Source organism: Pogona vitticeps, chromosome 1, assembly GCF_051106095.1.
Source record: "Pogona vitticeps strain Pit_001003342236 chromosome 1, PviZW2.1, whole genome shotgun sequence".
In the NCBI taxonomy this organism is placed as follows: Eukaryota; Metazoa; Chordata; class Lepidosauria; order Squamata; family Agamidae; genus Pogona; species Pogona vitticeps.
The window spans coordinates 202489048-202510728 of record NC_135783.1 but is presented as its reverse complement, the minus strand read 5'-3'; the positions used below and the strand labels follow the sequence as shown (position 1 = coordinate 202510728).

At 46.7% G+C, this 21681-nt stretch overlaps 1 protein-coding gene and 2 long non-coding RNA genes across 5 annotated transcripts in view; 2 read left to right on the top strand and 1 right to left on the bottom strand.

Annotated features, from left to right (window-relative positions):
• Window positions 1–384: 384 nt before the first annotated feature.
• Window positions 385–17672, bottom strand: LOC110086024 (uncharacterized). Its single transcript, XR_013545637.1, has 3 exons — window positions 17087–17672; window positions 15556–15658; window positions 385–516 (listed from the first exon to the last, which is right to left on the bottom strand). It is a non-coding gene; the product is annotated as an uncharacterized LOC110086024 (long non-coding RNA).
• LOC144589495 (uncharacterized) lies at window positions 7529–13470 on the top strand. The gene is made up of 2 exons (XR_013545642.1): window positions 7529–7600; window positions 8056–13470. It is a non-coding gene; the product is annotated as an uncharacterized LOC144589495 (long non-coding RNA).
• Window positions 17673–17806: 134 nt separating the features above from the next.
• ITGA6 (integrin subunit alpha 6) overlaps window positions 17807–21681 on the top strand; it is a 76162-nt gene continuing 72287 nt past the window's right edge. Inside the window, exon 1 of one of the 3 annotated variants that reach the window (XM_078394239.1) lies at window positions 17807–18216. In XM_078394239.1, the coding sequence (XP_078250365.1) occupies window positions 18062–18216 (155 nt within the window). In that variant the 5' untranslated portion in view covers window positions 17807–18061. The remainder of the gene's footprint in view (window positions 18217–21681) is intronic. The other 2 variants (XM_072980071.2, XM_072980065.2) reach the window with 2 other exon arrangements.

The window sequence follows — 21681 nt, the reverse complement described above, 5'->3', positions numbered from 1 at the left end:
AAAGTGATATACATGCCAGCCCTCTTGCAACAATCCTGTGAGATCGCTCCAATGGAAAAGTAATTGCTAGCCCAAGGTCAACCATTGATTTTTATTGGCGGAGTGGAGGTAAGCTAGAACCTGTGTCTTTCAGTTGCCAGCACAAGCCTTCAACCCCTCTGCCTTTAAAATACTGTATGCTAATGATCACCTAAAGTATTCTGATTGTAGCCCCTAAAAGGTATCCCATCTGGCACTGTCCATTCCGAATCACATCAGCCCTCCAGGGGCTCAGGAGAGACCTTTCCCATCACCTCCTTCCCTTCAATCTTGAGCCTTCCGTTGGTTTCAGTGTCTTGGAAAAGAAACATCCATTCATACAACTGGGAAGGGAGGGCACCTACAGCCGAGTAGAGGAGAGACAAGAGTAAGTACCACAAGAGCTTTCAGGTTCTTCCTTGCGTTAGAGTTATGATCACAGAGAGGTCGAGAATCCTACTTTTCATCCCTTGTGTCTAGTTCTGCTCTTTAACAGTGCTGTAAAAAAAAAAGTGGAAATACAGTAGTCATGATTTGGTCCATTTTGCAGGTTTTCTATGCAAATAGTGTACATTGTTAAAAATTTAGGGCCACTGGCATTCATGGGTGGGGGCAAGGGAAATGCCTTATTCTGGAAGCCTAAATGCATTCAATATAAGTAGACAGATGCACAGTGTGGCGGCTTGCCATAGAAGCGAGAACTATACAAAATCAATTTTTTTTCCATCTTCCAGGGAAATTCCTGGGGACCTATTTGTGTTAAGTGCTCTTAGGTCAGGACTGACAGATAGTGACCCTGATAGGACTTTCAAGGTAAGTGAAGTAAGTATTCAAGGAGTGATTTTGCCAGTGTCACCTCCCTGTGAACTTCCATGGCTGAGCAGGAATTTGAACCCAGACCTCCTGATTCCTAGTTTCTCACTCTATCCACTATACCGTGCTAGCTCTTCAGAGAGTCTATGGCAGGAAAAAACATAAAACATAAAAACTGGGGGTGTGTCCCTTCCATGGCATGGAGGACCAGCTCTGACTCCTGAGTGAAGGTTAAACAATCTGAAACATGTGATTTGGGCCTTAAGCTGCATAAAATTAAATGCGTTGACTTGTGCGGTTCGCAGATCTAGCTGGCTATGAGTCAGTGAATGTTAATCTGCTTGATATTAAAAGTCTGCTGGTTCATGACATAAGAGTGAGTACTGGATCTATTCGAGATTGTTGCTTAACTCTCCTGTTGTTGCCTTCCGCCCACAAGGTGAGTACATAATGCATACCCAGGAGCTGCAATGCAAATACCTCACGTAAAAGCCACCTGAGGGTATGTATCTTTTGCAGCTCTGGCGTGTGGAGACAGAGCGCACCAAAATATTTAGGCGTTGGCTCACTGTAGTCATGATGAAGAAATGTTTTCGAGTAGGAAGGAAATCTGTGTCTGACAACTGAGAAAAGGAAGGGATAGGCTTTCATTCCAATGGACGGTTTCAAGGCTCTGGAACCCCAACCCTGACTCCCAGACCATCCTCCAACGTCAGGCGAGACAAAAATGGATCTTCATGTTGCGAGGGTTCAATTCTAGGCTCCTTTCTCACCTCAAAGGAATCAAGAGATCTTTGCGGTTTCGAAACAGGTGAAATATTTCTTGGTGTGTTTAACAAATAAGCAGTGTCCATGACATGATTCCATCGTCTTTCTCCTTCCGACAACGGGTCTTGAAGGGGTTTCCAATCTCCATCCAGAAACGGATTTCTCTCACCAGAGTTCCAGGGACCCAGCCAGTCCGTAAAGATGTTGGTGGTTATAGTCTGTCTCGCTTCACCTTCTAACAAGGGCACGGTCTCATCATCCCGGCCGTCACTCCACATGGACATCCTTCTGACGTGGAAGCCTTCCAAGGTCCTCCCTGAACCCCTTCCTCCTCATCCCGTTTATCCTCCATTCAAGTCTCTATCTCCTTTCTCTCTCTTTTGTTGTTCAGTCATTAAATTGTGTCTGACTTTTTGTGACCCCATGGACCAAAGGACGCCAGGCCCTCCTGTCTTCCACTGCCTCCCGGAGTTGGGTCAAACTCATGTTGGTTGCTACAATGACACTGTACAACCATCTCGTCCTCCGACATCCCCTTCTCCTCTTGCCATCACACTTTCCTAACATCAAGATCTTTTCCAAGGATTCTTCTCTTCTCATGAGATGGCCAAAGTACAGTGGTGCCCCGCATAGCGAGGTTAATCCATTCCGGATTAACCTTCGCTATGTGAAAACTTCGCTAAACGGAACGGGGAAGCCCATTAAACAATGTTTAATGCGTTCCAAATGGGCACAAAACTCACCGTTTAGCGAAGTTTCCAGAGTCCAGCAGCCATTTTCGCGCCCTCGGTAAGCGAGGGGAGGGCGCGGAAACGCTGCGCGCGACCATTTTGGGCATCCGGTGGCCATTTTGAAACCCCCGAACAGCTGATCTGCGGGCGTCGCAAAGCGAAGATCGGTAAGCGAAACGCTTACCGATCTTCGCTATGCGAGTTTTGCCCACTGGGGCCGACGCTATGCCTCCGCATTAGCGATCCCGAAAATGGGATCGCTATGCGGATTTGTTGTTATACGGTGTGCTCGTTAAGCGAGGCACCACTTTATTGGAGCCTCAGCTTCAGGATCTGTCCTTCCAGTGAGCACGCAGGGTTGATTTCCTTCAGAATGGATAGGTTTGTTCTCCTTGCAGTCCAGGGGATTCTCAAGCGTCTCCTCCAGCATCACAATTCAAAAGCATCAATTCTTCGGTGGTCAGCCTTCTTTATGGTCCAGCTCTCACTTCCATCTTTCTCTTTCTACTCTTTCCTTTTCTTCTCTAAGCTTCCTTCTCCACTCTTTAGCCTCTCCCTCTCCCCAATAAGACGATCGGGGGGGGGGGAGAATCTCCCTTCTTTTCCTATAATCCGCCTTTTCCTTGTGCACTCTTAGCCTTTCCCAAGCTCCAGTCCATGGGTCTTCCATCCAAACCCACTCCCAACCTGGCGGTAGCTGTTCTTCCCTCCTTTTTATATCTGCTGTTCCCGTCTCTATCTCCACCCCCTTCTTCCGCTCTATTCCCGCTGTTTCTCCCCGAGCCCTTTCAACGGTCAGTTTTTGTATCTCTCCTTCTAATTCAGTTTTCTCTGGAGTGTTGTAACAGGCTGGGTCTGTCCTTCCTTCTCTTCCGTATGGAGGAGGGGTGGCTCTCCATCGAGTGGGATACCCCTCTCACCTCCTGTCTCACATATGTATCTCCTCTACTTTCAGGGGGTCTACTCTAAACAGAACTACAGTGGTGCCCCACTAGACGATTACCCCGCAAAATGGGTAATCTGCAGGATGATGACTTTTTGCGATCGCTATAGCGATTCGCAAAACGGTTTTTCCTATGGGGGATTTTGCTGGATGATGATTTGGTCCGTGATTCACAGACTGTTTTTTGCAAGACGACGATTTTTACAGCCGATTGGCGCTTCTGTTTTACGCAAGACAGCGATTTTATAGCTGATCGGCGCTTCGCAAAATGGCTTCCCTATGGGCGATTTTTCCCCATTGGAACACATTAAACGAATTTCAATGCATTCCAATGGGGAAACGCTTTTTGCAAGACAATGTTTTCGCAAAACAGTGATTTCAATGGAATGAATTAACATCATCTTGTGGGGCACCACTGTATATCTGTTTGTGGCAAAACATACTAGCTAAACTGCTTGGCTTCTCTCTCCTCATTATAAAAGATCACCATTATGAAAAACCTGTAGCAAATTTTCTTAAGGGTTCCATCTAGAAACAGGACAAACATGCAAACCAATTTTTGGAAGCACAAATGAATCAGCAAATTATGCTGAAGCACCAGTGAACCAGATGTACAGGTAGATGTGGGTGTGGATGTTTAGGACAGGGCTAGCCACAGAGTAGTTCTGATTATTCCTCTGTTACATTCGGTCCTCCCTGATATTTCATAAATTAAAAGGCAGGTTTTTGTTTAAACTATTGGTCTGGCATTGAAAATATGCTATGATGCTTTGACCCTCAACTGAACAGAAATGTCACTTCTGAGAAGACAAGCAGGGCATCTACGCAAACAGGTTGTTACTTGTCAGAAAAACAATCTTCTTGTAGAGGGATTCAGAAGCAGGAGGGAAGAACTCATCTGGGGAATGAAGAACGGTAGGGCTGTGCGGACACTGGAACTTGCCTGTGGATATTTTTCTGGCAATAGTTACATCAGGACTGGGAGAGAGATTTCTAGGTTCCATTCATGGCTTTCCTGTACTCTGTTAAAAACATCTATGTTATGAGGGATAGAAAAATCTAAACATGGTAAAAGAAATGACTTTCAGGAGAGCAGATGAGATGAAGTGTTTCTTCTGAAACAATGGCTTTCCAGAACTATTCTAAACAGTTCACACAGCCCCGCATCTTTTGTGAGACCTGTGTATTAATAATTAATGGTTGCTTTGTTGCCGCTTTGGCTATTCCGGATAAACTGGTGAATCACTTGAAGTCAGTGAAGCCAGCACAACGATTCCTATTGTTTGCCCAGATCCCATAAAACCCCTTATGCCAAACTGATTAGATTTACTGTTCACTTGCTAAGCTTGTCTGTTCATGGCAGCTTAATGCAATCAAATGTTTTCAAAGAGCCGATCTGGGATGCCACAGAGAAACGGGGCTCCCACATATTCCTATCTCGCCTTCTTCCTTCTCATTCAAGAGAGGCTAACACAGAAACCCATAAAGTCCCATCTGGCATTTCTCTTTATTTGACCAAAAAAAAGGGGTTTTGCGGTGTAAGAAAGAAAGTTCTGAGCACAAAATAGAGAATGAGCTTTGCTTGGCAGGGGGTGATGGTGGAGATAAGCACATCACAAGGGAGGAAGAAGGGAAAAAGAAGGGCAGCTTTGTCATGGAGTGGTTATAACAGCAACAGCCATGTTGTTGTTTAGTCCTTAAGTCGTGTCCGACTCTTCGTGACCCCATGGACCAGAGCACGCCAGGCCCTCCTGTCTTCCACTGCCTCCCGGTGTTGGGTCAAATTCATGTTGGTAGCTTCAATGGCACTGTCCAACAGCCATATACGTACAGTAGACCTTAATTCTGCAAAGATTTTGGGAAATGAATGGAAATCAGCCTCTATAAACAATCCCTTCGATTAGAATAAACCTTTACGCTTTTCAAATTTAGCCCTTTTTAGCAAACAAATTCAAGCTTAAAAGAAAGATCTTTCATCCCTAATGTTTTAATTAGAAATAAGTAGCTACAGAATGTCATACAACCATTCCTTTACTTTTATTTAATAACTTATAAACATATTTGTAAGTCACCTTTTGGCCTGTAAAAGAATGTAAGGGGGAAAATGTAAGACAGCAAACCTTGTTTTCTGAAAATGGCCTATAAAGGCCTTGGTTGTTCACATATAGAGAGAGGATGTCACTAAATGCAGGCAGTATTTATAGTAGTGTATAAGGAATAGATAGCCTTATTTATATCTGATAGAAAGAATCTGTACCTTTTTCTCATTCTTGATTTACATTTTTGATTTACAGAAAGCATGGGGAGTATTCCCACTTTGCATGGGGTATGTTGTGGCTACTTAATATTATATGAAGTGTCTCCCTAAACATGTTCAGTATTAATGAGATAAATGTGTACTTGGGACACATGGATATCCTAGAGAACCCTTCAAAGATCCTGGACTGTTGGTTACCATTCCCCAATAAATATATGGGCCAAACTGCCTGTTGCCGATACAACCTGTAAGTCAAGGGCGTGTTCCAGATAACATAATTTCATGCCTGAGAGCTGCCAATGAAGTTCATGTTTACCCCCCACCCCCAAGGCCAATCACAAAAGGAAGCCAACTAATCTGCTAGAAACATGTAGGGAGCAAAACTCTTCTCATGGGAATTGTGTGTTTTTGAGCACTTGAAGAATCCCCTGTTCTAATAGGAACAATTCAACCCTCAGTGGCAAAATCCAGCTTGCTGGCTGGTAATGGAATTGGCAACACAGCACTCTCTGTGCATCTGGGTTGTACTGAAGTGCCACCAAGGGAGTCATTCTGGTTAAAAGTTATCTGATATCTTCCCCTCCCATTCAGGATCCAGCAGACATGCTTGGTCGTTAGCTTGAAATCTACCAATGGCCTTGTCCTCCCTTTTTCTTTGACTCATTAGATTCATGCTTGTGACTTTCCCTCTTTCCCTTCAGCTGCCCTCATGCAACTGTGAATCTCCTCCTAGAAATGACTCCACCTGCACTCGCTTTGGGCCAGAAAGCAGCTCCTTCACTTTGTATTACAAAGCAGGAAAGATGCACCAACCCAAAATGTTGGGGTGAAACATGCTTCTTGCTCTGGCCATAAGCATTGATGTAGTCATACATCTGGAAGTGCAAGGGCTAATCATAATAGTCCTCATAGTCAGCTTCCCCACATAAAGGAAGTCTGAAAACACAGGCTGGTGGATCCATCCAGATAAACAAATAAGGAACAGGTCTTTTCTAAGGTTAATGACTCTTAATCTCCCATTCAAGATAAAAAATTCAAAGTATTCTATTACAGAAAGGAGAGCTTGAAACAATATACTCCTGGAAATTGCCACTAAGCTTGGAGGGAACATGGAAGCTTAAAGGGGGTGGCAGGTGATGTCATAGTCCCTGCTACTTAAAAAGACCTGGGGCTTCGCTCTTATGAGACTTGCCTGCAATACACCACTGGTCATGAGCCACCTCTGCTTTCCGGAATCCCCTGTGACAAGCTATAACAGAACAGCTAGTGTATCCCAAGAAGAAAAAGCAGGAAACTGCCTTCCTGTGACCCATTATTCTCAGGACACGACCACAGTGCAATTTACCCTGCATTTAGCATTGGAGGTTAAAGTCAAACTACTTGCCAGTGACTACATGACATAAAACTAAACCCAGGAAAGTCTGGTCTTTCTCTATAGGCATTTGTTTCATTTTTGTTCATTCATCAGGGGATGGTTTATAAAATACCACTCAGTTGTCATCGCTTTCCCCCCCATTTTCTGGTGTGTGTGATACATCTCTCTGAGTGCAAAGGTGGAGTTGCAGGTATGACTTCTGTTGATGTCTTTAGAGGGACATGGTATTATAGTGCAATAATTCCCTTCAACTGAGTGCCTGTTGTTGCCTTTCCTCTGACCGATGTTTACATTTTTAGAATTCTGCTTTTCAAATTTAGCGCTATGTCACTTGTGCAAAATTTAAAAGAGGATTAAGGGAAGGGATGGGAAAGAGGGTGGTATTAATAGGATGTGGGCTGTTTATAGTGGAAATTGATCTGTTTGGGGTGTGCAGTGTGGATTCCTGCAACAGGATAATTAATCACTTATCAGTGTGGGTTACTACAGTGATTTCAGCAAACAGGAACTGCCAGGGACCCAGTTAAAAGACTCAGAAGCAGGCCAGGTGTTCCTCCTTGTGTAGTCACACCCTCAATGGATGAATATAAACAGAATGGTTTCCAAGTTATACAGCCATGTGCAATTCATTCTCTGGTCATCATATTCTACCAAGTTTATAAACAATGAAGAGTCTTGTGGCATCTTAAAGACTAGTAAGTATTATTCATTATGTTTTTGCGGTCTAGAGCCCACCTCATCAGATGCCTCTGGAAGGGTGGGGAGTGGAGCGTGGTGGCCTTTTAGCAAAAACAAGAGTCTTCTAGCTGTTTACAGATAAACTAGTTATATGTGAATTGTGGCCAATTGTTTAAAATAAGCAACATATTTAGAATAGGATAATATGTACATACTAAAGAGCTTCTATAGTTTATACCCTTATGGATCTATGCCATCCTAATCACTCTGAATAGATTTGTCTCTTTTGTTTTGTCAGAAGTGTTGCATGCTACGGATTTGGGGATCTGATAAAAAGAACCTTCAGTTCCCCCAATATTCTTGGCCTTTGGATTGTGATGGCCAACAGAGCTGGCGCTTGTCCAGAAAGAGTGTCTGTTCCATTTTATCTGTGCTAATGAGACATTTTATGTGCATCCTTCTTGCCATCCAGACAACACAAGGCTTACACTGGTACCGACCAGGATGTGCTACCTCCTGACAAGGTAGGAACAAGGAATCACCTGTGCCTGTTCTCGGTCTCACGTGGCGTCTCACAAGGGATCTGCAGCAGCAACAGCAGCAGCAGGAGGAGGACCAGTCTACAAAGGAGGCCTTTCTCTCACATTCTCTTGCCTCCCTCACAACGGGAATTCTGCCACCAAGGAATCGCCCTGTCAGCTTTCCGTTTTAACACTCATGTGCCAAGGAGATGGGTTTTAGGCGTTTCTTCAGAGTTTTTTAACCGAGTCATTTATGATTTCTTTAGAAGCAATAAAAACCAGTTTTAAGAATGTGTGTGGGCAAAAATTCTGCAAAGATTCACATACAAGTAGCACCAAAGAACACCAACCTGCTCAAAGTTGGAAGGAACAAGTGCTCTGTCAGGATAAGCCCTTAGATGGAGATCGTTTGTTTCTTTGAACTTTTAAATTATGCCCTTCAGATCATACCCTGATTTCCAAAGAAGATACCACCCTATGTTTACCTACTTAAGTAAGGAAATCAGGGGTCTTGCAGTCATCCATTAGAAGTGTCCAGTTAAGTCTACCTCCCTTGGTTACTGACCCACCGTCTTTCCTACCATTATAAGATGCCCTGTAATTCTATTTAGTTACTATTTCTGAATTTGCATCTCTATATTCAAATGCACACATGCAGGCTTTGTTTAAATTTGGCTCTCCTCTTTGTACCTTTTTGGTCTTTCTTTTCTTTATTTGTATCAGTGTTGCACAATTTAAAATGATGGATGTACAGTATATGAAATATATGAAAAATTAAAAAAAATAAAAATGTTAATAGAATTAGACTATTTTCAACCAGGTGGGCTACTTCAATAGTGTTATTTCAGCCATTTGCTAGATCTTTTGTACATGTGGCGGGGCACAAATTGCATGCAGTGTGTTGACTGAATTTCTCCACAGTCACAGAAAATTGGTCCTGTGTTCAAGTAGCCCCATTTTTCTTGATTATTCTTTGATCTTCCTTCTTGGCATTGAAGTCTATTAAGTGACTTCCAAATGGTCCAGCCAGTGTCTTGTCCTGATGGGAGACACTCTTCCATCTCGATGATAATGCATTTCTTCTTTCTAAAGAACGTTTTTAAGTGGCTGTCTTATGCACAGAAAGTTTGCTGGCTGTTGATATCAAAACATTCAGTCTACTACCCACTTCTAGTCCTAACTTTGAAAGTATGCAGAATCCACGCAGATGTGTCATCCATGATATGTATTTCTACAGGTCCTCTCAAAACTGGCAATGCCAAATTCTTAAACAAACAAACCCTTTGTGCTGGAAGCAAGAAAGCTTTGAAAAGTTCCTGGCAAAACATTGTGCTTTTACCTATTAACTTTGTGCCGATGAAGAAACTTTTAATGTAGAGATCCAGCTTGTTTTTAAAATTAGGGTTTAAAAATGTTTTAAATTCAGTTAAAATTGCTTCCAATCCAATTGTGTTTTAATACTATAATTCATCTAATTGTATCTTCATATCACTTTTTGTGCTTTTATTTATGTATATTTTCCAGCTTACTGTGAGCGACCTTCAGCCGCAGGTTTTGGCAGCTAGCGGCCCTGTCGGTGGTGGGGTGATTCCGAGAGTAGTTCTCCAAAACTGCCATTTTTTTTCTGAGCTGTGTAAATAAATAAATAAAGGCTTCAATCCAAGCCATTGGCTGGGTTCTGCCTTGATAGAGCATATCCAGCAGAGCTGGGATTTTGGTATGACTCCTGAGCCGAAATTTAGACCTCTGAGCTAGGCTTAATACTAATGGAAGTATTTCGAAGATGGTTATTTTGCAAATTCTCTTCTTGTGTAACCTTGCTGCCCATGCCAGCTGACCGGGCTCTCTGCATTCTGGTAACTCATGGCAACTCTGCAGAGGTTTTGCTTACACAAGGAAATTAAGCAGCTGTCTGGTGCAAACAGCTTGGGCTTTCATTTACCAACATGTCGGAGTATTTGCTATGTGCTGACTCAGACCTTGGCTGTTTTACCTCAGGGGAGGCACTTTCTATTTTTCTCTCAGTCCTTCCTGTACCCTAGAATGAAGGGGGAAAATGCCTAGAGTTTATTACACTGGCTTCTTTAACATGAGACGTTTCCCCTAAGAACAAATTGCAACCAGACACAGTCCGTTTTATGTTATGAAGAAGCAAGCTATGACCTGTAGTAAAGAAATGGCCTTGTGGCTCTTTTCAACGTACACATTTCATTACAAAGGCCCATTATATCCTAGCTAAAATGCCAAATGTCTATTATATATAGGCTAAAATGATATGAGTGTTACCTAGTGTGGTGCAGTTGATAGAGTGATGGACTAGGACTCAGGAGACCCGGGTTCAAATCCTTGCTTGGCCATGGAAACCCACTGAGAATGTGGAACTGGTAAAACAATTCCTTAAATCTTTCACTTACTGTGGAAATCCTAGCAGGGTCACTTATAAATTGATTCAAACTCTATGGCACATAACACAACATGATATGAGAACAGAAAGAGATCTGGATGGAGTACGAAGCCGCCTTGTATGGAGTCAAACTATTGAACCATCTATTTCAATATTGGCTGGACAGAAGCAGGGAAACCATGGCCTTCTAGATACGGTTAGACCAAAACTCCCATCACTCCTTTACCATAGACCGTACTGATGGGATTTGCTGTCTAGTACCATCCAAAAGCAACAAGATCCATTAACCAACAAGGTTGGATAAAGTTCTTCCCACAGCTGGAAAAGTTTCCTTGCTGGCTGACAATCCTCTGTATACTGTAGCCAGTGGCCATGCCAGTGGGGAGAATTATGGGAGTTGTTGTCCAAACCCGGCCATTTTTTCTGAAATGTGTTAGCCCTCCAGGCTCATCATTTCCAGCCCTGCCTGGATGGCACCTGGACTGAACCTTGGTTCCTTTGCATGCAAAACCTGAGGACTAACACTGAACTGTGTCCTATATACATTAAAAATAGCATGCCTCTCAATTCAAGACACCTAGTGTTGTGTCCCTTATTTGCAAGGTCTGTTTTATGGACGGTTGCAGAAAAACTCTTATTGGCAAGTCTTTGGGTCCAAGTTTCAAGTCCAAGTCCCAAACCCCAAGTCTGAGTCCCTGTTAAAAACAAGCTTTTCTCCCCCCAAAAAAGGGGGGAGGGGAGGGGTTGAGTGAGTTCTGAGTCACAAGTCAAGTCCAAGCCACTGGGGAAAAAAACCCAACAACCTCAGGTCAAGTTGCTGATGTGACTCCAGTTCAACTAGACAGCAAGTCCTGTGACTCGCGCCCCCATCCCTGAAGATGACTATTATTTTCTAATCAAGAAGTTACGGGGGAAAGTGGAGCAATCAATGTGGTACAAAAAACAAAACAAAACACCATGTTTAAAGAAAATGGGGTGACAAAACTGGTACTACCAGGAATAAGGAAATATTTGACATATAGGTATCAGTGACACAAGGGAGATGATGCTGAACCGGATGACCAGGCTCTCTCCAAGGAGAAATGGGCAGATCCTTTGGTCCATTTGGCCTACAGAGGTCCACTCGGACCACCAGCAGCTCTCCAGGCTTTCAGGCAGAGGAGTCAAGCATGTGCTTCGCTTCTGCTCTATAGACTTTCACAAGTGGCATTTGTTCATGTTAGGGAAGGTTATTGGGACGATCACAGGCCATTCCCATTCTTCATGACACACCTACACTCTTGACTGTTACCCCATGAAGCTTTTTTAAGGGCATGTTGGTACGTTTCCAAAAGCTGCCATGGCCAGGCATGGGCCTGCTGCCGATTAAGCAGCAGCTTGTGCCAGTGACAGCTGTATTCGACTTTCTGACTTTTCCTCAGAATGCCGGGAGGAAAAAAAAACTGATCTCTATGTTTTATTCAGATAAATGTTATGGAGGTGGATGTTGAAAGGCATTGAGATGGAACACAGGTAGCCATGTCAGTTAAGAGTGGGGAACCTTACGACTCTTTAGGTCCTGATGTTGCTGGACTATGCTACCTATCATCCCAGACCACTGGCTGTAACCGCTGGCGCTGATGGGTGCTGGAGTGCAGCAACATCTCAATGGCCACAGATTGCTCACTCCTGATGGCAGGAGCTTCATGATCCTGGTCATAAACTGTCACGCTGGCAGCTGGAATGAAAGTTCAGGACAAATCTACAGGTTTTGCAGGTGCGTGTGTGTGAAAATACTGAAGTGTCAAAAAGCATATAGCATAATTTGTTTTAGAATGATGCAGTATTTTAGCCTTACAAACTGGTTTCACCTGCAGCCTGAAAGGGAAACACAGCTGCTTGTTCACTTAAGTACTGATAAATTATAAACTGCATTTGTTGCCCTGTAAATAGGCAGCTTTGGGGGATGTGTGGAGGGGGGGCAATGAAAGGGGCCATTCTTTGAGTGTCTCCAGAAGGCAAAATGGAGTGTCACATTTGGCTCCAGTTCCCGATCCACCTTCCCGCTCCCCTTTCAAAATGACAATCTCAGTTCCAACCCTATCATTAGGCAAAGATTTCTCGCGCTGAGGAGGAGGTGATCGGCAGTAGGCCCAGCAGGCCTACGCCTTGCATGGCAGCATTTGGAAAGGTACCAACATGCCCTTAATAATCAGGCAGATGAAAATTCAACAAGAGCATCAAGGAAGCTTTCCTCTGGCTAAGAAGGAGGACAGCTTTGACAAGGACTTCTTCAGTTACATGTTTATTACTTTCTTCTAACCATTTTCGGCCTGCTGCTTCTCTCCAAAGACAGGTCATGATAAAAGCAATGTTTACAAAAATGAGTAACGTTGTTAACAGGCATGTACAATAAATGGAGACACACATATTTAAATAGTCAGTGGTGTGCATGGGTGTGTGTGCAGATACACAGAACACAGGCTGGCTCTAGATGACTTGTGTGTACTGGAGAATCATTGAAATCAATGGTACTTAAGCTAGTTATGATTAATTGGTCTCATCCATTCTACTGGGTGTAGGTCTAAGCATAGCTAAGTGATAAAATTAACCTGTCAAAATGCCAAGTGGAATAAAACATTTTTGCCTGTTGTAAATACTGGAACATTGTTACAGCCGCATATAACAAACAGACACAGATGTTAAAATAGTCCGTGGTATGTGCTGAATCCAGTTAATTTGTGCTTAAACGTTTCTTTTCAAATAGGCCTTTTTTGGCTACCTGCCTTGGTTTTTTTATATGCCTCACGTTGGGCTTGTAAGTTATAATTTATGCATTTGAGTTTATGTCATTATGTGTTTTTATTTTAATTTGATGTTGTTTGCCCAGAGCAGCGCATGCACTACTGGGGCGGTATATAAATTTGGGAAAGGAGCATTTGATTAGAGTACACTGATGAAATATTGCCGGATAGAAATGAAAGAATGGATGGCAACATGTAGATGGTGCCCCCAAGTGCACCGGCGCTAAGCACAAACCACAAAAAGTTGGAAGAGAAATGCTGAGGCCATTGATATTGATAGAAATTATCTTCCTGTTCTGCTTTTTTCACAAGACTGACATTTTCTGCAGTCCGAGACAAGAAAGCTGTCTCAGGAAAACACAAGAGTATGAATGAATGATGACATACTGTGAATACTTGGCCAAAAAGTGAGTGAACAAAGTGTGGTGATTACAGAGGGTGGAAACCATCCCGATGTCGCTAACCGTAGCCCTGATCCCTAGATTTCTTTTCTCCGTGGCTTATAATCACCTGAACATTACTGAACAGGTAAGTTAGATCTAGCACTGAGTATCGTATAAAGTGGTTTGCATGTGTGAACTGGCCATCCAAGCTCTGACATCACAAAGGAACCTTCCACATTACTTCCCAACAGAACTTTCACAACTCAGCTAGTTAGTTTACACATTTAGTTACTAGGCAGCATACGTTTAATAGTTAAAAGATGAGGGGGTCAAATGGTGAGAAGCAGGGGCGGCTCACAGACCGGGGACAGGGAGGGGTGACTTGCCCCCAAATTTCATAAAGGTATTCCTCTCCCCCCCCCAAACACACACACCTTGTTGTGACGCATATACAATGAGGTTAGGTTTGGCTTGTCTTTGTTACAAAGACAATTTTCCTTACTCAATTTTAATTTGGGGGGAAAAAAGAGTCCCTAGACAAACATTTGTAGTTGGACAAGGTTTCAATAAAATTAAGTACATAACCATCATGTGTATTAATAATTGTTCTATTACTCAACTGACTTCCCCTTAATCCTATGGATTAGGCATACAGTTCTTTACAGTGTTGCAAGGACAGGTGCTGTGATAGTACTCCCTGGGATCTGATGGGCATCCTCTTTCAGAGCAGGCAGTGGCAGCTGGTGACACCAGTTTTAGTGAAAGCTGTGAACCCACAATGGGTTTTAATCTGCGCATTGAGAGAGCCATCCAATGAGCAGAACCTATTTGAGGGAGAAGGTGCAGCACCTTGGATAAAGTACACACTAATACCCAGACTGGACTCACAGAAACCCCTTAGAATGGAATCACCAGCCATCACCATTTACAAGGTCCCTCTTTTCCTGCCATCATTCCTGGCTCTTTATGAGGTCTCTCCCTCATTGCCGCCTTCTGCTTATTGGTTTGAGCTGTCTGTGACGGATCAGGAAAGAGATCTTGTTGTGCTGGTGGACAATTTGTGTAGTGGCAGTGAAGAAGGCCAATTTCATACTAGGTATCATTAAAAGGGGGATTGAAGATAAAACAGCCAACATTATGATGCCATTGTACAAAACACTGGTAAGGCCACACCTGGAGTATTGTGTACAGTTTTGGTTGCCGCACCTTAAAAAAGACATTGTGGAGCTGGAAAAGGTGCAGAAGAGAGCGACTCAAATGATGGCTGGGCTAGGACACCTCCGTTATGAGGAAAGGCTACAGCGTTTGGGGCTCTTTAGTCTAGTGAAAAGGCGCCTGAGGGGTGACATGACTGAGAGGTATAAAATGATGCAGGGGGTGGATAAAGTGGATAGAGGGAAGCTCTTTTCCCTTTCATGCAACACCAGAATCAGGGGACATCCACTCCAACTGAGTGTTGGGAGAGAAGAGACAAAATAGAATAGTTTTTGACTCACTGTGTTGTTAGTCTGTGGAACTCCTTGCCACAAGATGTGGTGATGGCATTTGGCCTAGATGCCTTTAAAAGGGGATTGGACAGATTTCTGGAGGAAAAGTCCATCACAGGTTATTAGCCATGAGGGGATATATAATCTCCTGGCTTAAAAATAAGGTACCTCCAAATGCCAGATGCAGGGGAGGGGCATAAGGAGAGAGGTATCTAGTTGTCTCGTGTGCTCCCAGAGGCATCTGGTGAGGCCACTGTGAGATACAGGAAGCTGGACTAGAGCGGCCCTTGGCCTGATCCAGCAGGGCTGATGTTTCTTAAACACTCTCTTAAATACTTTCTGGGGAAATACGCTTTCTATTCACAGGTCCCTACACCAGTTTGTCTCCACTTACCTTCTCCTGGCTCAACTCCAGAATCCTTCCCGTATTTTTTATCTTTCCCTCTTCCCAACACTTTACATTCTATGACACCAATGGCAAGAGCCATTTCCAGGTTCTGAAAATAGAACACAGCAGTGCAGCTAAGTGACAGTCTATCCCTAGAAAACAATGTAACCACCAAACCAAATAAAATTATTATTGTATTTGTTTTATTCATATGCCGCATTTCTCCCAACAAGGGACCCAAAGCGGCTCACGACATCAAAATTCACACAATTAAAAATACAGTAAGTTAAATATTAAAAGACAAATTAAACAATATATGATTTAAAATTGAATTAAAAGATTAAAACATGGAAAAAGCTTAAAATTATCTGCTGAAATGGGGTTCAGGGATTCAGTTGCAATTGTTAAAAGCCTGCCTGAGGAGAAGGGTCTTCAGCTTTTTTAGGAAGGCTAACAGGGAAGGAGCCATCCTGATCTCCCACATTTTGTTTTAAGGACAACGTGGAGGGGCGGGGAGAGAAGAGCCACGTGCATTGCACAGAGCTCGTTGGAAGAAAGACAGAGTATATATGGAACTAATAAATATATAAGAACTACATACTGCATCTCTGCACATGTGTGCTTTGGACGGAATGAATAATGACAAACTCTTTCTAGAGCCAAAAGGGAAACGTAGGATTAAAATGAATGCTGTCAAGTCATCAAGGACTTCTTCAAATTATGTCTCCAAAAAGAATAAACACCCAGCCACTGTGCCAGAAAGGTGTGTGACAGCTCTTAAAAGGGAAGAATGGTTCAATATAAGCAGAAATACGTGTGGATGCCATCATCTGGTTTGATCCAAACTGTACCCACAGAGATGCATACATTGATCTATACTGTATGTCCATCTAGCCAGCCTTTAAGAAGCTAGATATAGCATTTTTGGTGAGGGTGAGGATATGGTACAGTGGTTAGGAAGCCATCCTTAAGGATTCACCATTTATTCATTTTGGACGAGATGCTATCAGCATGGCTTCTGTCTGGTGCTACACCATGCTGATCCTTTATAAGTCGGTGAGTATAAATAATTAGATCATTTTGCAAAGGCCTCATCAATCTCCAGTGCTCTGCCTTTCACATTGAAATGACTTTGCACAAGCTCTCCTAAAATTCCCACAGGAAGCTGGAGCAGACAACCCGATGCCCCCAAATAAAAGGCATCTATGGCTATTGCAGGTTGTACAGATGTCTTGTATCGATGTACCAGAAAGGAAAAGCAAAAATCTCACTTTACTAAGCAAATAAGCAAGATTCAATAAAGACACTGTACATTGGGGGAGTTGAGAGCTGGCTCTGAGTGTGATGTGGCGTATGTTTATTTCTGCGTCACACTCATTTCTTCTACCAAGACTGTACAGTGCACACAATGTCCTTAAATGTGCTTGGAGAGTACCCGTGTATGTATACAGGATGGACATTTCGGGATGCACATCCTTCATGACTTTCAGCAGCAAAACCACCACCGCCCTGTGACCAAAGGCCTCTCAAAACACACCTCCACCTGCCCACTGAAAGGAAGGCAGAGAAGGGAGTCGGCCTTGCCTCTCTCGGAAGGGACTTCCATTGCCTGGGAGCTGCCACGAAGAAGGCCCTTCTCTCACTTCTCCTCACCAAACATGCCCGTGGGAATGGTGGGATAGGCAGAAAGGGCTGTCCGGAAGGTCCTGGGGAGCCTGGGCGACAGCCGGGACCTTCTGGATCTTTGCAGGTGTCACCAGCTTGGGCCCAAAAACGGAGGGGCATCCTCGACCCTTTTGAACCAGGGAACCCGTTGCTGGGGGCAAGGCCTGAGGCAGGAGAGACACCCCCGCCATCTTCGTGGCTGCCTCAGCTCCCTCTTCCTCGTGTGCCGTTCCCGGTTCCCTGCCGCCTGAGGCGGCCACCTCCTGCTGCCTGAAGGGCAGTTGGGCTCCGAGGCAGAACCGCCACGTGGCGAGGATGTTTTCGCCCGGCACTTCCTGCAGGGCGCCGAAAGGCGAGGCAGGTGCCTCACGAGCCGGCCGTCCTTTTGCCCGCCGCCCGGGGAAGGGGGTCCCTTCTCCCCTCCGATTCCGACAGCGAGCCGGGCACCGCGCCGCGCCGCTCACCCCCGGCGGCTTCTCCACACCAGTGCCTCGGAGCCCGAGGGGAGTGGAGTCCAAGGGTGGCTCCAGCGGACTGGGCAGGGCAGGGCAGGGCCGGGCCGGCGTGCGCGGTCGAGGAGCGACGGGGCGGGGCTCCGGGCCGGCCTTCGTCACTCGGTGCAAAGCCCGAGCGAGTCTCTGGAGAGAACAAGGGGCTCATTCAGAGCGCGGCAGCCGGGAGGAGAGCGGGAGTGCCGAGCCGCCGAAGCCGCCGCCGCCAAGAGCCGCGCAAGGGTCGCCCCGGACGCTGGGCTCGCTCTTCGGGGCTTCCCTCCGCACTCGCGGCCGCCTCGTTTCTCCTGGGATCCCGACCGGCGCGCGCGGGGCGCTCTCCCCGGGGCCCGCCAATGGTGCCCCTTCTCTACCTGTCCCTCCTGCCCGCGCTCGTGCCCGCCTTCAACTTGGACACGGGCAACACAGTCGTGTGGCGCGGCGAGCCGGGCAGCCTCTTCGGCTTCTCCCTGGCCATGCACCGGCAGCTGGAGCCGCAGGAGAGAAGGCTGTAAGTGCCCGGGGGGGGGGGGCCTCCGGCGGGGGGCGGTCCGGGCCATGGGGGGGGGGGAGGACGCCGTGGTGGCCTGGAGGAGCGCGGCCGGTCGGCGTGCCCAGCCCAGCCTGGCCCTCCCGGCGCCGGGGAGGGTGGCGTGGCCGCCTCGGGTGGGAGCCCTTCCTTCTCTCCCCCCCACCCCAGCTTTCCTCCCACCTTGCTTGGCGCGCGCTCGCAGGCTTCTCGGCCGGGCTGGGGCGATCGCGGGCACGCTCGGGAGGCCTCTTTCGGGGGCGCGGCGCGCGGGAGCTCCGGCAGGTGGGATCCGGAGCACTCCCGCTCCCTCGGCTGCCTGCCTGCAGGCCGGGGCTCCCTTTTGGGGTGCGGGTCCTCCCGGGGATCCCCTCCAGCGCCCGCTCGCCCTCCGGCGGGGCCCCGTTTGGCTGCCAAGCGCTCGAGCTGCTGGAGGCATGCTGCCCGCGCGGCGCAGGAGGGAGCCGAGGGCAAATCGCCGCCGCTCCCGGAGCTTCTTGCCCGCCGGCCGGCCAGCCAGCTGGCCTGGCGCTTTCTTTGCGCGAGGGAGGCCCCGCCGGGCCCCTGCTCACTTCCGCCGGCTTCGGGGCAGAAGCCGAGTGCGAGCGCTTGGGGACGGCGGCGCCAAGCCGAGCGAGAGGCCGTGGAGGCAGCCCCGCCGGCACCTGTCCGCGGCGGGCGCGAAAGCCGCACTCGCGCCGGGCTCGGGGGGGGGGGAATCGGCGGCGGCAAGAACTCGCCGAGGGGAGGAGGGAGCGGGCCCGTCGGATGGGCGAGCGGGGCTGTTTCCAGCCGCTGCCGAGGGTTGGAGGTGGCGAGAAATCGGCGGCCGGGCGAACTTTTCCTGGCAGGGACCCCCTTCCTCCCCCCCCGGAACCCCGATCTCCCAGGAGAATGGTTACAAAAAGAACCGCAGGCGCGGAGTCGTGAGTCCCGCCCGCCGCGTTGTGCATTCCTTCCCCCCCCCTTGCATCCCTGTTAACAAACAATGCCGGCCTTTGGAGCGCGGGGTGTGTGTGTGTCTTTGCCGCCGGCCAACAAAAGGCCCTTCCTTCCCCGGCGGGAAAGTGAGCGGTGCCTTTGCAGGTCCCTTCCGCAGAAGCAACGCGAAAGGGCGGCTGCGACAAAACCCACGGAAAAGACAGGATGCCGGGTGTGTGTGTGGGGGTGGGTGGGGGGTGGCTTGTCGTAGGTGGTGGGATGTTGGCGCCTTGGAAGGAAAATCTGAACGAAGCAGATCCTCTCCCTTGGGTGCCCGGAAGGCGGAGGGCAGCCGTGCGGGCAGGCTGAGCGGTCCTGAGAAACCACCCCTCCACTTCTTCTGCAATTAAACAGACTCCTTTGCCAAGGGGGGAATCTAATATGACTTTGAAAAGAGGCGTTGGGCTGTAGAGAGGATAGGATGTCAGACCATGGGTTCAAATCCGGACTTCGCCATGGGAATTCAGTGGGTGGTGGCAGTGGCAGGGCCATGCCCTGAAGACGTTGCCTGCCTGGGAAACCCTGTTAGCGTCACTTCATCATAAGTAAGAAGCCACTTGGTGGCACCTAAAAACAGCACTAACATAGCGAGTACTTATGGGGGCCCCAAGCCAGAAGTTTTTCTGTGCTGAAAACACCAGCTGGCGAAGGTCATGGGGCAGCCAGAGAGGCTCTAAAAAGTCTTCATTGTTACCTGCCTTTCTTCTGAGTTGCTCAAGATGATAGGTATTCTTACAACAACCTCATAGGGTTGAACAGACTGACTGGCCCAAAGTCGTAGAGTGAGTTTCATGGCTTAGCTAGAATTTGAACCTTGCCCTTTGCACGTATCCTGCATGCTTTTAAATTGCACTGCTACTTGAACATTTTACTATAAAAAGAAAGGCGGGGGTGGGACTCAGGATGTGCCTGAGTACTGGCAGTCAAGCCTAAAGGTTAGTTTTTTCCTGGAGGAAAAGGAGTAAAGAGCTGAGGACAATAAGTAAAGATGAAAGCCACTTGAAAGCCCTATCAGGATCCTTTTAAGATGGCTCTGACTTGGTGGGGCATCATAACAAAAAAAGAATGTGTACTAGTCAGAACTTTTAGGAAAAAAAGAAGCGCACATTTCTCTACTTAGCATTTAGAGTGTTTTGTGTGTTTTTGTATAGCTTGTCTTGCAATTCTTAGAACAACTTTGTAAGTTAGACCAGTATTATTATTGCATACTGCAGATACAGGATTAAGATTGAAAAGTGCCTTGCCTAAGGCAATGACAAAAGTAAAATTCAAACCAAGTACCCACCAAGGTGTGTACCTCTCAGCACAGGCAGCCACAGCCTGCTGAAACAGAGAGTCCACTGCATTGTCATCGCATAAGTAGATGCAAGTTTGCAGTCTTACACAGTGCATCCCCCTTGGCTGTGTCCTGCCATCCTAAGTATGCTTACTCGCTGGTAAACCCTACTGTATTCCTGGGGGCTTGTGCTCATGGCAGTCAACTTGGGATGGCAGTCTGTCACTCTGTCACCCCCATTCAAGAAAGCTGCCCTGTGAAGGAAGGCCAAGTAGTCTGTCCATGAACGTTCTGTGTGGGAGAGGAAGAAAGAGAGAGAGAGAATATAAATTTAGTGGGAAGGTAACAAAGTGAAAAACTTTGTTTTGGATTCACTTGGGGAACTCCTAGGTCTGAACTCTGCTACACTCCTGGTGATCCCGTAGCCCCATTCACGCATATGGCCTTCTGCAGTGTGAGTGTCCGACTGGGGGCTTGCTTCAGAGATCCACCGTCTAGTTTTTGTGGAGCTACGAAGCTCACTGCTGGCCAGTCGCTCCCTTGCTCAGCCTGCCCTGCCTCTCAAGATCCGCAAGGGGATGAAAAGTAGAGAGAAGAGATATGTTGTTCTTCACATCATTGGCGGGAAAGGTGGCGAAAAAGGAGGAAAGATCCTGTGTGCACCTGGTGGAACAGGCGAATGAATAGATCGCCCGCTGTATTTCGTTCTGGAGCAGAGAGAAAGAGTCTCCCTTGCCCTTTTCTGTGCCTGGAGGCTAGGGCGAGCTGCCACAAGTGTGAACATGTGCTTCCTTTGGGCGCAGCTGACTCACGCCACCCAACATTTATCAACATGCCTCGGGACTGCAGTTTTCATTTTGGTTTTTTTGGTTTCTGCTGGTAGCTCTTCCCACTTTCCTTTTCTGTGGGGATATAATGGGACTGGAACCTCCAAAGGTGGGTGAAATGGTGTGAAATGGTGTGAAATGGTGGGCCCTCTAGATGTTGATAAGCTCCTGACTGGCTGATGGGGCTGAGGGGAGCGATGGTGCAACAATATCTGGAAGCACTTCAGCTCTACTTGCAAAACCGAATTCCACCAACATGTGTGGAAACAAGTCATTTGTTTTAAAAAGGCCATCTCATACATGCTGCTGACTTGGTGGCAAAATCCAGTTGAATAAATGAAATCCATCCCTTCCGTATAAGTA